Source organism: Ipomoea nil, unplaced genomic scaffold (assembly GCF_001879475.1).
Source record: "Ipomoea nil cultivar Tokyo-kokei standard unplaced genomic scaffold, Asagao_1.1 scaffold0642, whole genome shotgun sequence".
NCBI classification, from domain to species: Eukaryota; Viridiplantae; Streptophyta; class Magnoliopsida; order Solanales; family Convolvulaceae; genus Ipomoea; species Ipomoea nil.
In genome coordinates, this window is record NW_017617070.1 from 5,239,044 (window position 1) to 5,255,318 (window position 16,275).

The following is a 16,275-nucleotide window of genomic DNA, read 5'->3' on the forward strand; positions in this document are numbered from 1 at the left end:
ATAAACTCTGCCAAACAGAGCCAGTAGTTTCTTCTCTGTTCAATATGCAAGGCTCAAACTGAGATTCTAACATAATAAATTAATGGTTTTGTTTGAGGACATAGATGATCTGATCATGAATATTCCTATCCCAAGCTATACTCAAACTCAGGATTCAATTGCAAGTTTACTATTTTACCACTTTTTCTTTTTCATTTTTTTTCTTCTATTTATATTAAAGACTAAAATCAATATACTAGAAAGTAGAGGCGCATCAAGTAGAATTGTAATGGGCAAGGCGTGTGGCAAACCTTATCAATCAATCAATCTATTTAAGATGAAAACAACATTCCAATGTGTCAGAGTGAACATAAAGTTACAAGGATGGTGAACTGGAAAATAGAAACAACCCAAATACTTCTAAAATCCTGACAATACGTGATGGCAGATCCAGTAACTAACCACTAACACATCATAAACCGAATCACATTCCGGGGGAAATAAAACATCAAAAAAAAAAAAAAAAAAAAAAAAAAACTCTCGACGTGCACACACATCTAACAGAGTGGAACCCTGCAGAATGGCATAACAATATACACTGTATTCAAGATATGGACACAAAGAATCAAGACACAAACTCAATATCCTTGAAGTACTCGTGCTCAAGGGCACTCCTTGCAGTGATTCTTTTGCTCGGGTCCAGGCAGAGCATTTTCTGAAAACATTATACATACAGCGCTAAAAACGAGCATTTGGAAAACACAAAGGAAAATTAAATCTAACTATTATGATTTGAGACTACTAATTCAACCAAAAGACCTCTAGGATTCTGTTTCGTTCTATGGGAAAAAAAAATTGCATCCAGTAGTCTGCGACATGAATGTATTTGCCATGGATCCACGGAAAAAGTTCATGTTCAAAAATGTAGAAAGCTACTGAACTATTTCGGCATTCAGCTTCCAGGCTTAAAATTCAACAAACTAATATCCTCCCATTTTTAATTCAATAACTGTTAGACTTACACGAAGGAGATCAAGGCCAGCTGCATCCAGATTTGGCACCACAGTAGCTAGATCCTGGAATGAAAAATCAATTTAAGTTATAGAATTCATAGAATCTGATTCCAATGATTTACACAAAGACCGACATAAGTTACATAAAACAAATATAAAAAGAAGAAAAAAAACCCAGCAGTCACCTTAGGAGGCCATTTTGGAAAGGCATTTTTGAAATCAGGCAGAGAAGTCACTCCAGGCCATGTATCCTCATTTGGGGTACCCATTACTCTTCACAAAAGAAAATCGGAGAATCAACATCCAAGGACACCACTAAGACACAGCATAAAGATAAAAGTTAAGGAATTTCACTATTGGGTCAATACTAGTAGCTGAAATCCTTCCAAGATAGCAAGAAATAATGATTTCAAGTACTAGTACTCCACATACACATCCAAAATCTACTACCATCATCAAGGATAAGGGGTTCGAAAAAATTACATCAAATCAGCACAAAAACAAGGAAAGCTACTAGCCAATATTGGACATTCTTATAAATTTTCATGATAGAAGTCAGTGGTACATTAAAGCCAGTAACTTTGTCACAATGAAACATTAACATAACTCATCAAATAACACAATACGTCAGTTTTCTTTTAGATGGGGATTAAGGGCAGTCTTTGACTTTGAACATGGGAAAAGAATGGCAAAGATGTGGGCCATGGTGACCACCTGAAAATCTTGAAGAGTTCATCAATCTCTGAGTCCCCAGGGAACAATGGCCGCTGGGTCACCATCTCAGCAAATATGCAACCAACTGACCACACATCAACTGGAGTAGAGTAATGGCGTGATCCAAGCAGTATCTCTGGCGCCCTATACCATAGTGTCACCACCTGATACAAGGAAAAAAAAAAAAAAGCAATTGATGCATTTAGAAATATAACTACAGAGAAACTGACATTGAAATTAAGATGCAGCACATTCCATAACTAAGACAATACACTAGTTTTGTTTGATAGCATCACAAACAACTTTGATGTTGATCTTAAAATGGAAGAAACATGGCACACCAGTATATAAGATAACCACCTACCTCATGAGTAAAAGTCCTGACAGGAATGCCAAATGCTCTAGCCAAACCAAAGTCTGCAAGTTTTAGTGAGTTGGTACGGCGATCTATCAGCAAGTTTTGAGGCTTCAGATCTCGATGGAGAACTCTATGGGAATGACAATAAGAAATTCCACAGAGTATTTGATACAAAAACATCTGCAATGTACAGTGAATTGACAACAATGAAAAGACAGCCAAAGAATGAAATGATGCAACTTAAACTCTTTTATCTATGCCAATGCTGGAAAGCCGGACTTAAAAATGCACAATGGAGTAGGTAATTCCTCAAAATGCATGACTTTACAATGCCTCTTTAACCTGAAGGCAGCATCCTCATTTTCCAGAAATGGAACACCTGAATTGACTACCTATAAAGCGCATTAGAATGCATTCAATTTCACAAACACATTGTGCACCAACCTCCAAGTAACACAAAGAGCTCACTCACTTTTATCAGGTGTGAATCCTTGGAGAACTCTGGGCAAGAATCCATATGCTTTTTCAAGTCCAAGTCAAGATATTCAAATACCAGATATAATCGTTTCTCACTGTGGACAACATCCTGCAGCCTGTTATTATAAATCTCAGTAAGATCACCTTGGGAATTGAACTACATACATAGTGGGAAATGTAAATCTTCTGATACTTGTTTCCCAATATTAAATAAGATGAGTAACTAGGCAATGTAAAGTAGAGATATCAGCTATCATCTGTTCTCTGCAAACATTCCATTATTCCCATTATAGCCTACAATATGCAGAGTGCAGATTTCATCCATAGGGAATTGAGGAATTCATCATGGTTTCAAGCAACTAGTGCATAAAAAATACAGAGATAGGCATATAAATAAATGGAGGTAGGATTTGATGTCTTCTTACTTATATATACTTCATAAATATAAATATAAATACGCCATACCATACGCAGCAAAGGTTGAACTACTAATCTACTATGTGAAGTTTTCAAACAAATAATAAAATAGTACACTGCACCAGCTACGCATGCAAGTTTTCCAAGGATTCTTTGATGACATTATTTACGAGTTTTGCTAGCAATTTGAATGCAGCATAGAACACAACAGTTTTAACATGTACAGAAGTCAAATGCGAAACTAGCAGGATGTTTCAAAAGTTAGAACATCTAAGGGCATGAAAAAGGAAAGAATATAATAAAGTATGACAATGAATTGGTATTAATTCAGTACGCATCGAGCCTTTTGAGTATAGAAAGAGCAATTACAAGACACACAGTAGCTAGGATGCTGGTTGCTAAGAGTGTAAGAATGTAAATGAGCTTCTCCTTGTCCATGGCATTTCCTCCCTATTTATGGTGGATGGTCCAACTAAACATTTGGATCCAAACAAAGCGCTTGGCTAGTTGGTTGGATCACTTCTGCACATTGCTCATTCAATACCTCCTTGTAACCAGATAGGATGCTGCTTGATTGCCTCTATCCGGGATCCTTGCACACCAGGCTGATCCCATGAGGCCATGACACTGTGTTCGGTTTTTTGGGCCATCTAGGCCTATTATTTCCAACAACATAAATTCTCTGGGTTACTCCAGCTCTAGAATCTCTCCATATTTCAATTTTACCAATGATATTTCAAGTTGATGCAAAGAATGAATAGACATAATAACAGAGAAATGGAAACGGTCAAGCATCTGAAAATTCTTACACACATTTGGTAGAAAAGTAGAGGTAAAATGATCAAAAAAAAAAACAAATGAAGTGCAAAAGGAGTTTCCTCAAAGCTGAAAGGGAACTTCAATGATGATCCATACATGATTCAAGCAACAAGAGTCTACCTATACATACCTCCATCTGGTCATAACTCATAACCCACACTTCACAACAGTTACCATGTAAGAAAACAATTAGATCAGTCTTTTACCTAGCACTCTCTCATAATGGCTCAAAAGAATATGTGTTTTCCCTAGAATAGAATACGAATATATATATATATATATATATATATATATATATATATATATATATATATATATATATATATATATATATATATATATATGTATGTATGTATGTATGTATATATGTATTTTGTTTGCCTTTCATTACTTCAAGGCTAATACCAAAGAAAAACAAAACACTAGTGGCCTTGGTCTCAGTTGCTGCTCTTCTCTGCCGAATGGAAAAGGAAAAGCCAGACTTGTCTCTGCCGGTCACCTCAGTCTAGCAATGGGAGCAACAAGCAGCAAAGGCGACATCAAGTCCAACCTTCAAGACAAAGTGCGAGTCAACGAGTGTTGCCAAGCGATGGCAGACAGTGGTGGTGAGCAACAAGCAGCGGTTGATGGAACTGGAGTATTTGATTTACTCCTTTTTGCTTTTGAGTTGTGTCTACTGTCTGCTCTTCAAGTCTTTATTTTTTGCTTCTCCGTCTTCATTTATTCTTCTTCCCGTCGAGTCCTCATTTTTCACTTTTCCCTTTTTTTTAAGGGTTGTTTCGCTCAAAACTACGTCATCTTGAGCAAAACAACCCTATTTAAAAAATAATAATAATAAGCGGCCGAGATGGTTGTCAGATAGCCGAATAAAATGCCGATTATAGCTAAAATCGAATCAGCCTAGGAGCACCTAGGCCAAGTTTTACAACACTAACCACAACAGTCTCAAGGACAAATTCATATCAGATCAGTATTTGCTTCAAACCACCCACCCCCACCCTAACGTTATACATCCCTCAAATTTGATCTGCATCAATCAATGCAAATTTATGAAAGGTGATGTGATATATAATAAACTTTGATTATAAGTTCCATAAATTTGATATCTGTAAATCCATTCAAGGTGATATTCAAGAACCTAAGTATACATTGGAAAGTGGTGCCTGTGATTACATTCATATACTTCACTCTTTAGAAAAATAAAAATAAAAAAGAAATGCCACATCTAAATACCTGACAATGTTTCCATGCTGCATCTCCTTTAAGAGAGAGATCTCTCTAATAGCCGTGCTTGGAACTCCCTCATCCTCTTGTTCCAGCCGGATCTTCTTAAGTGCAATAGTTTCATTAGTTACACGATCACGGGCCTTGTATACTACACCATATGTGCCTTCACCAATCTTTTCAACTTTTTCATACTGCAATTTCCATGAAGTTCAAGATCCAAAAAGAGCATAAAATAAAATATAATATAAAACAACTATAAAGGCGTATATGTGGAACTATGTTACCTGCTCCATCTTGGTCACAAAGAACAGTTTAACTGAAATTAAAAGAAAACAACAAAAAATTTTACCAACACATAATTGGGATTGATGAAACGGAATAAGCTGTTGTAGCAGTAGTATGGTAAAACAATTAAAAAAGAAAAAGGAAAAAAAAAAAAAAAAAAAAAAAACTAAGGTCTCCTAAGAATAGTAATATCACATGGTATATTAAGCCCATTGCATCATCCACTTGTTCCCAAAAACATACAAAATGGTGCTAAGAAAGATGCAAAAAGACTTCTAACACTTGTATCGTACAACCAAATTGCAGAAAAACTTCAATCCATTTTTCTAGTATTGAGAGATTGCTTATCTCTAGAGTTGAATAACAATATTGGTATGGTTGGGTAATTATGCATTTAAGTACATAACTAGAGACCTAGAGTTTGAATGTGAAGCAAAATTACCCCCAAATTTCACTAGAAAGTCAAATGAATATTGAAATACTTGCTGCCTCAAAATCTCCAGGATTTCTCTACTTATTCAGCTAGGAGTACTTTGGATACAGTACACAATTATCCCAAAATCTCACCAAAAACTCAAATGGGTGGTGAAAGAGTGAAACACTTAGCAATATGATTATGCACTCAAAATCTCCAGGATTTTTTCTGCTTCTTGTGTAACTCTATACAACCCACATAATTCAAAATCTCAAATCTCAAACAATATTGACCAACAACAAATAAAGACTTGAACTACTGAATGATGAAAGATGAAACCAATTCAAGAAATTTACAGACTCCAAGATCATCAACACCAGTTGTAAAGCGTCAAAAATCAAGTCAATTGTGCAAAAAGAAAATCATGAATTAACGCATATATGTAAAAGAGACTTTATACCTTCAAAGATGGACAGTCTTAGAGCTAATTCCCTAGGATGTTGAGGCAAATGGGCTCATCATCCGGCGGGTGTTTCTTAGTATGATAAGTGGGCGACCTTAGCGAGAGAAGATTTAGACAGACACTGTTAGGATTTAGGGTTTGTCCTTTTACAAGCGTACTATGGTCTATGGGATTGTCCAAGCATCTATAGGTGGTTAGTACTATCTCTAGTTTTTCTTACTCTGAGTTTTCTATTTTTGTTTTGTTTTTTTTTTTTTTTTTTCTAATAATTGTTTTTGACACAAAAGAACTTTAATGCATTAAATCATAAGTAAGACAATTTACAAGAAAGAAAGCCGGAGTGGTCATCCACCCCCCGCAACCTGATGCAAAAACAGTCTCTCTAACCATAATGTGGGCGGCACGATTTGCAGATAACCTAGCATAAAGGAAACTAGTACATTTTATAGTGGATGTCGTTTCTTTGATGTCATTTATTACAATACCTAAAGCAGAGTTACAAGAGTTTGAATTTATGGCGTGAAAAACAAGTTGTGAGTCCATTTGAATATCAATTTCGTCCATACCCAACTCCTTGATCCAACTTAGCGCTTTCCGAATTCCCACTGCTTTAGCTTATCTGACTATGTAGGTGCCTAACCATCTCACACCTTTGGCTGCGATGAAAGCACCCTCCTCATTTCTCAATACCTAATCGAAACCCATAACACCCCTTTCTTGGTCGAAAGCTGCATCAGAATTTAGTTTGAGCCTACCTCGTTATGGTTTCGTCCAGCACTCTGATTGGCTTATATTTGTTCCTGGCATAGTCATCCCGTTGTTTGCCTTTCTCCAATTGATCAAGAAGCTAAGTGACAAGTTGACAATTTTGTTCGTATCAAAAGGTTGTCCTTCCACACAAAGTTGTTTCTACTGTTCCATAGCCCCCAACAGAACACAGCCACCTTGCACATCAGTTCTCCATCCAGCGCTTCCAGGCATCCAAAGAACCATCCACCTTGCCCGTCGTGTGTGTTATCTCCGACAGTCCCAGTTTTCTCCATATCTTTACCACTTCTTGGCAGCTTGTAAATAAGTGGTACGCAGATTATGCCATATTCCCACACATGTAACATATTAGGGAGCAGTGCACATGTTTCGTGCTAAGAGCATCTCGTGTTAGTAAGAAGGTTGATGCCAAATGCCAACAAAACATTCTCACCTTTGGTGGTACATGTAACCCCCATATTTTTGCCCAGGATTTGTCTCTAGTATCTTCTTTCATCAGGGCCCTGTAACAAGACTTTACAGTGTAGCATCCTTTAGGGTCCAAACGCCAAACCCATGAGTCTGGGTCTTTTGTTGCTGATGGGAATATTGAGAATGAGTCGAGTATCACGGTTATTGAATAAGTCCTCCACACGGCCTCCATAGGGATGGCAACGGGGCAGGGCGGGGCCGGGGAGTGGGGTCCCCGTCCCCGAATTGAATCCCCATTCCCCGTCCCCGCCCCGTTCCCCGATTGGGGATGGGGAAATATCCCCATCCCCGTCCCCGCGGGGATTTTTCGGGGACGGGGATTCCCCACCCCGTTTTTTTTTTAAAAAAATTTTAATTCTTAATATTTAGGCTAATTTCATTATTTATGTGTTCACAATAGGTAATTAAAGGATATAATGTCATAATGTGCCTAACCAATCAGATAGCCATTAGGTCCAGCGAATTCTACATAGCGTATCTTGGAAATACTAGATTCTTTAAATGGCAATTATTCAAGCTCTGGACCATTCAAGAATGAAATACAAATTTGCTGCTGCTTTCAACTAGAAAATATATCCACTGTTTTCAAAACAAAATAATATATATCCACTTAGAAACATTAAACCAATCACTATACGTAGTGTCTCATAGAAGCACCAGAACAAGTGTGCATTTCTGGCACTCGAGGTTTAATAAATTTATTCGGGGAATCGGGGACGGGGACGGGGATCGGGGATCGGGGTCGGGGTCGGGGCGGGGGATGCCCTCCCCGTCCCCATCCCCGCCCCCGTTCCCCGAAAAAATTCCCCGAACCCGCCCCCGTCGGGGCGGGGATCGGTTTTCCCCATCGGGGGCGGTTGAATTGCCATCCCTAGGTCTCCATCCCAGCTATTGGCATGCATATTGAGCATAAACGAGACTGGTGCAGCTGCTACGTTCTCGTGTATTTCTGTCTGAATATAAGGTTCCGCATCAACCGGTAGCCATGGGTCCCCACCAATCGTCGTAGTTTTTCCATCGCAAATGCTTCTTTTATACCCTTCTTTAAGTATCTCATGTTAGAATATTTTATTCTAATGTTATTGTGGTCCATGTATTAAAGTGGTATGGACAATTAAAATCCCGTTGTGATAGGTAATGGGAATAAAATATGTAACGGATCAGGGGTTATTATTTCCCCTCTCTCTGGCTTTCAATGAGGCTATTAAGCCTACTTAATGGTATGAGTTTATGACCCATTATTGCCATAATTCCAATGTTTAATATTGGAATGGCTGTTATGGTTAGCAGGCAATATATAAGGGCCATAAACTATTTTCTATTCTATCACTGTGAAAACTAACGTGAAAGACCAGAGGGAAAAGAGAAAAGTATTCTGAATACACTCTGCAAACCTGAAGAAAGAAGCTGTCAAGAAGAACGGACTAAAAGCTTCATCAATCTCTCATGGAATCAGGTTAGTGATTTAACGCTTCCGATTAAAGTATTGGTTAAATCATTCCATGCCTATTGTTATAGTTTTATACGTGGTATCAAGAGCAAGGTTAGGTATAATGATTTACCAATAATTTTGTTTTGAAATTTGTGTATATATATGCGTTAATTTCAATTTGTGTATATATATATATATATGTGTTAATTTTGTATTGCTATTATATATATATATATATATATATATATATATATATATATATATATATATATATATATATATATATATATATACACACACATATTATGGTTGTATATATGTATATTAAAAGTTTTGAATGTTTTTGACGAATTAAAGATAATTTTGACAAATTAAAGAGGTACAGTGTTGAAATTACCTGTCGTCGGTTAGACAGACGGCCTGACTTCTCCAGCGCAAGGCTGGAGAATCCCTTTTTTTTTTTTTTTTTTTTTGGGGTTTCTTTGGGCTGTACGTGAATTTGGCTAGAACCCTAGCCCATTTGTATTTTTTTTTAATTTTATTTTGTTTATAATAATAATAATAATAATAATAATATAAATGTTGTTTTTAATTATGAGAAGAAAAGATTTGTTGGATTCATGAATTATTATGGTTTGGTGATTCGTGAATTTGTATGGCTCTCAAATTATTATTGTTGTGAGGAGCTTGTTATCATTGTTGCTATTTTGTCTATTGTTGTGAGGAGCTTGTTAGCCACCAAAGTGGCCTGGCTAAGGAACAAATAGATTAAAATAAATTATTGGTTTGGTGATTCGTGGATTTGTATGGTTCTCAAATTATCATTGTTGTTATTTTATCTATTGTTGTGAGGAGCTAGTTAGTCACCAAAGTGGTCTGGCTAAGAAACAATTAGATTAAAATAAATTAAATTTTTCCTACTTAAATTGTTTTATAGTCTATTAAGGATTCTAAGAGTCACCAATGTGACCATGTTATATAATATTTGGACTAAATAAATGTTGTGTATGACAATAAAATTCTATTTCACTCATTAAGGATGTTTATTTTTTTTTTAGCTTGTTAATCACCAAAGTGATCTAGCTAGATGGAGATAGATGTTGATTAAAAATAGAATTTATGTTGCCCAAATCATTGAGATGCCTTAGATGACAATTACAATAATTATAAATTATATTGCTATGAGATTGCCCAAAGGTGAATCACTACAAATAATTTATAATACTTAAAGAATATGATTTTAGTGCTTTGTCAAATAGCTTTGTTTATCCAAAGATGACTTGGTTATTTGACTAGTACTTGATTATCATTATTATTGTTTTATGTATTGTTAGTATCTATTAAAAGTTATGTAAAGTCTGAATTGGTTATACGCTTAGCATAAAGGCATTAAAGTGTAAATATGAGCATTAAAGTGTAAATATGAAATTTCAGCTTTTGCTCAATTCTCGGCTTCAATGAATGCTGTTGTGAGGTTCAATGGCCTCAATTATCAAGACTGGTCTGAACAAGTCCAATTCTACTTGGGCTTAACTAGACTAGACCTTTCCTTAAACGCAAAGGAACCTGCAGCCCTCACAGACAAAAGCTCGCAAGAAGAGAAGGAATATCATGAAGAATGGATGAGGTCCAATAAAATGTGTTTAAACCTCATGAAGATTACCATGGCAGAAAATATGAAGCCGATGATGCCAAAAGTGGACATTGCATCTGAATTTCTAGAAACAGTGAAAGAGCTATCTATGTCTGAAATTGCAGATAAGTCAATTGCAGGGAACCTGATGACGGAACTGACTTCTAAGAAGTTTGATTGGTCTATGCCAATCCATGATCACTGCGATCAAATGGCCAATATTGCAGCAAAATTAAAGGGGATGGGGATGGAATTGTCTGAATCATGGCTAGTTCATCTAGTCATTAACTCACTTCCACCAGCAGAGTTTGGACAGTTCCATGTGAACTACAATACTCTTAAAGAAAAATGGAGTTTTAAAGAAACCAAATATTTGCTGGCTCAAGAGGAAACGAGATTAAAGAAGTTAAGAAATCACTCCATCCACTTCATATCTCAAGGAAATTCAAGCACCAATAAAAGAAAATCAAGTAAAAAGGGCAAGACCCAACATAACACTCAGTCGGGTCAAGCCCAGAAAAGAGTCAAGTGCTTCTTTTGTAACAAAATGGGGCATTTGAAGAAAGATTGTCCGAAAAGAAAAGCTTGGTTTGAAAAAAAGGGTAATGATTCTATCTCTATATTTTTTGAATCAAACCTTATAGAAGTACCAAACAATACCTGGTGGTTAGATTCCGGTGCTACTACTCATGTCTCTCATATTTTGCAGGGATTCAGTTCGATCCAACTCACAAGAAAAACTGATGAATTCTTATTTATGGGAAACAGGATGAAGGCACGGATAGATAGAATAGGGACGTATAGATTGATCCTAGATACTGGATATCATTTGGATCTAGCAAATTGTCTCTATGTCCCTGACTGTGCTAGAAATCTTGTTTCAATTAGTAAGTTGGATATGTTGGGATTTTGCATCAAATTTGAGAATCGTACTTTTCATTTATGTAAGGACAATAAATATTATGGTTTTGGTACTTTAATTGATTCTCTTTATCGTTTTAATCTTGATGTAAATTTTGCTGAATCCTTATTTCATGTTGAGAGTAGTATAGGAGTTAAACGTAGTGCATTAAAGGAAAACTCTGCTTACTTGTGGCATAAATGTTTGGGACACATATCCAAGGAAAGGTTAGTAAAGTTGGAGAAAAATGAAATACTCCATGCCTTGGATTTTAGTGATTGGGATGTGTGTGTGGATTGTATTAAAGGAAAACAAACCAAACACATAACCAAGAAACCTGCTACAAGAAGTAGTGAGCTGCTTGAAATAATTCACACCGACATTTGTGGACCTTTCGATGTTCCTTCTTGGGGCGGCGAAAGGTACTTCATCACCTTTATAGATGACTACTCACGATATGGCTATATATATCTACTGCATGATAAATCTCAGTCTGTGGGCACTTTAGAGGTGTTCATTAATGAGGTTGAAAGGCAGTTAGATAGAAAAGTCAAAATTGTGAGGTCAGACCGGGGGGGGGGGGTGAATATTATGGTAGGTCTGACGAAAAAGGACAATGTCCAGGTCCTTTTGCTAAATTCCTCGAAAGCAGGGGCATTTGTGCACAGTATACAATGCCTGGAACACCACAGCAGAACGGCGTGGCTGAAAGGCGGAATCGAACCCTCATGGATATGGTTAGAAGTATGGTAAGTAATTGTACCTTACCTTCTTTATTGTGGATGTATGCGTTAAGGACCGCTGCATATTTATTAAATCGGGTTCCAAGTAAAGCAGTTCATAAGACACCTTATGAACTATGAACAGGAAGGAAACCGAGTTTAAGGCATCTCCATGTATGAGGTTGTCAAGCAGAAGTAAGGTTGTATAATCCACGTGAGAATAAACTTGACCCAAGGACAGTCAGTGGTTTTTTCATTGGCTATCCAGAAAGGTCTAAAGGGTACGGGTTTTATTGTCCTAACCATAGTATGAGGATTGTAGAGACTGAGAATGCTCGATTCATTGAGAAAGGTCAAAATAGTGGGAGCACAGAACTACGTAAGGTGGACATTCGAGAAATTCATGTTGAAACCTCTTCACATGAAAATTTCTTTCAAGATGTAGTTCCGGTTATCACGTTGCCATCCTCTAGCACACCGGAACAACATGAGAATGTCCTAAACCCACATGAGGGTATTGTGACCAATGAAAATGAATCAATCACAATTCAGCAAGAAATCAATGAACCACGAGAAGAAATGACATTAAGGCGCTCTACAAGGGAAAGGAGGCCTGCCATTTCTAATGACTACGTGATATATTTTGCTGAACAAGAAAATGATTTGAGCATTGATAAAGATCCAGTTTCTTTCAAACAAGCCATTGAAAGTGACAGTTTTGAAAGATGGTTAGATGCCATGAAAGATGAGTTGAAATCTATGAAAGTCAACAAAGTTTGGAACCTTGTAGAATTACCTGAAAATTCAAGAAGAGTCGGGTACAAATGGGTCTTTAAGACCTAACGCGACTCTAATGGTAATATCGAAAGGTATAAAGCTAGACTTGTCGCCAAGGGTTATACTCAGAAAAGTGGCATCGACTACTACGAGACCTTTTCCCCAGTTTCTAAGAAGGACTCGTTAAGGATTGTCTTGGCATTGGTGGCTCATTACAATTTAGAGCTTCACCAAATGGATGTTAAAACTGCCTTTCTAAATGGTGATTTAGGGGAAGAAGTATATATGGACCAACCAGAAGGGTTTTTTACCACAGGAAAGGAACACTTGGTGTGCAAATTAGAAAAGTCAATATATGGACTTAAGTAAGCTTCTCGACAGTGGTACATTAAATTTGACAGTATTATTACATCTTATGGTTTTGTGGAAAATACTGTTGATCGGTGTATCTACATGAAAGTCAGTGGGAGCAAGTTTGCTATTTTGGTCTTATATGTTGATGACATTTTACTTGCTGCAAATGATAAGGCCATGTTGCGTGATGTTAAAGTATTTCTTTCCAAGACCTTTGAAATGAAAGATATGGGTGAGGCATCCTATGTGATTGGAATAGAAATATTCCGAGATAGAACACAAGGATTATTAGGATTGTCTCAGAAAGGATACATTAACAAGATCTTGGAAAGATTTAAGATGGATAAATGCTCTCCGGGAGTGGTTCCAATGCAGAAAGGGGACAAATTAAGTTTAGCTCAATGTCCCAGAAATGAACTTGAGCAAAAGCAAATGAATGGTATACCTTATGCAACAGCGGTTGGATGTTTGGGATATTTACAGACTTGTACTCGGCCAGACTCTGCGAAGAAGGTTTTAAGATATCTACAAGGCACAAAAGATTACATGCTTACATATAGGAATTCAGATCCACTTGAAGTGATTGGCTATTCTGATTCAGACTATGCTGGGTGTGTAGATACGAGAAAATCTACATTTGGTTATTTGTTCCTATTAGCAGGAGGAGCAGTTTCTTGGAAAAGTGCGAAGCAATCAGTCATCGCTACTTCCACTATGGAGGCAGAATTTGTGGCATGCTTTGAAGCCACAAATCATGGACTATGGCTGCGGAATTTGATCTCGGGGCTTAAAGTAGTCGACAGTATTTCTAGACTCTTGAGAATTTATTGTGACAACTCCGCAGCAGTGTTCTTCTCTAAGAATGACAAGTACTCTAAGGGTGCTAAGCATATGGAATTGAAATACTTGTCAGTTAAAGAAGAAGTACAGAAACAGAGAGTGTCGATTTGGCATATCAAAACTGAACTTATGGTTGCTGATCCTTTGACCAAAGGTTTAGCACCGAAAGTCTTCTCCTGTCATGTGGAGAGTATGGGAATTTTGGATAGAGCCTTGTTATCATTGTAATTTTGGTTTTCAGTTTTATGATATATTAACTTGGTTGAATTCAATTAATGTTATATCTCTGTTTGCACCTATGGTTGTCAGTATCGAAATTAAAGTTGAACTATGATGCATGGAATGGAACATGGTGTTCAAATAACGTGCGACCGCCATGATCTAGCTAACTTTAATTTAAGTAAAAGTTCATTGATGTTTTGGGATATTTCGCGAATTAAAGTTATCCTAATGCATCAATGATACACACGGACCAAGTGGGAGAATGTTAGAATATTTTATTCTAATGTTATTGTGGTCCATGTATTAAAGTGGTCTGGACAATTAAAATCCCGTTGTGATAGGTAATGAGAATAAAATATGTAACGGATCAGGGGTTATTATTTCCCCTCTCTCTGGCTTTCAATGAGGCTATTAAGCCTACTTAATGGTATGGGTTTATGGCCTATTATTTCCATAATTCCAATGTTTAATATTGGAATGGCTGTTATGGTTAGCAGGCAATATATAAGGGCCATAAACTATTTTCTATCATATCACTGTGAAAACTTACGTGAAAGACCAGAGGGAAAAGAGAAAAGTATTCTGAATACACTCTGCAAACCTGAAGAAAGAAGCTGTCAAGAAGAACGGACTAAAAGCTTCATCAATCTCTCATGGAATCATGTTAGTGATTTAACGCTTCCGATTAAAGTATTGGTTAAATCATTCCATGCCTATTGTTATAGTTTTATATCTCATGCACTTCTGTCGTATCTCATGCACTTCTGTCAACCCCCATCCGGATGAAAGATGGATTGCTTCTTGGCAGAGCCTTAAAAATTGAACACTTAGGGTAGTAACGGACTTTATATACTTGTGCTACCAATGATTTTAACTTCGTAACTAGTAGCTAAGCATGTTTGTCGATTAGAGCTAGATTCATCTCTCTAAGGTGTCTAATTCTGAGACCACCATTTGTTTTTGGCTTGCTTAAACCTTCCCATGATCTCCATCTTATGCCTTTGCCGTTGCCAGTAGCCCCTGTCCACCAATACTCACTCATGATGGTTTCTATTTCTCTGTATAACCCTACTAGCAATAGAAAGACCATCATTGCATAGGATGGCACTTTTTAGGAGTATTTCCCTCCTCGAATGTGAGAGGAATATGGAGTTCCAGCTGCAAATTAAATTGTTGTTAGGATACCAAGTGGCTTGTGGTCCATTGGTATCTAGGGTTGCTCCCTTATGTGAGAGGTCTAAGGTTAAGCCTCAGTGTAGATTGTATATGTGGGTATCCCTCTTTCTTTGTAACAAAAAAAAATTGTTGTTAGGATTTTTTTTCTTTTAGGAAGCCCAATATTTCATTCTTCTTTCTACCCACAAGAGAGGGTAAGCAGGGTAAGCCTAAGTACCTGCCTGCTATATCACCTTCAACTACTCCTAGTTCCCTTACCACTTCATGTTTAGCCTGGATCAGCATGTTTGAATTAAAGCACACCAATGATTTCTCGAAATTAATTTTATGACTTGAGGCTACCGAGTAAACATCTAATATCGTTTTCATCCCTGTGCATTCTGTGGTGTTTACGCCTAGAAATAAGAAGCAATATCTGCAAAAAGAAGGTGGGATATAGGTGATGCTCCTCTCGCCATGCGAACTCCATGCAGCGAACCTCTTCGCGTGTGATTTTCTATTAGTGCACTTAATCCTTCGGCGATGAAAAGAAATAGGTAGGGTGATAAGGGATCGCCTTGTAGCGACCCTCTTGTAGACTATGTGAACTGAAGTGTTTTACTATTGAAACTGATGGAAAACAAGATGTACATATGAGCCTATATATACACACTAATAGCAGGACTCAGCCACTCATTTGAATTTCAAAAAGAGTAGCTGAGAGTCAATTGCTAACAACCTTCTAACACTCCCTCTCAAGTTGGAGCATAGATATCAAACATGCCCAACTTATTACATATATATAGAATCTGACTCCTACTAAGCCTTTTTGT

At 37.1% G+C, this 16,275-nt stretch overlaps 1 protein-coding gene across 1 annotated transcript; it reads right to left on the reverse strand.

Annotated features, from left to right (window-relative positions):
* Positions 1-263: 263 nt before the first annotated feature.
* Positions 264-6,379, reverse strand: LOC109174630 (cell division control protein 2 homolog A-like). The gene is made up of 9 exons (XM_019323895.1): positions 6,165-6,379; positions 5,289-5,320; positions 5,011-5,195; positions 2,537-2,657; positions 2,071-2,244; positions 1,707-1,870; positions 1,178-1,265; positions 1,002-1,055; positions 264-694 (listed from the first exon to the last, which is right to left on the reverse strand). The coding sequence occupies exons 2-9, from the start codon at positions 5,295-5,297 to the stop codon at positions 605-607; spliced, it is 885 nt and encodes a 294-aa protein (XP_019179440.1). The 5' UTR covers positions 5,298-5,320; positions 6,165-6,379; the 3' UTR covers positions 264-604.
* Between the last annotated feature and the right edge of the window lie 9,896 nt (positions 6,380-16,275).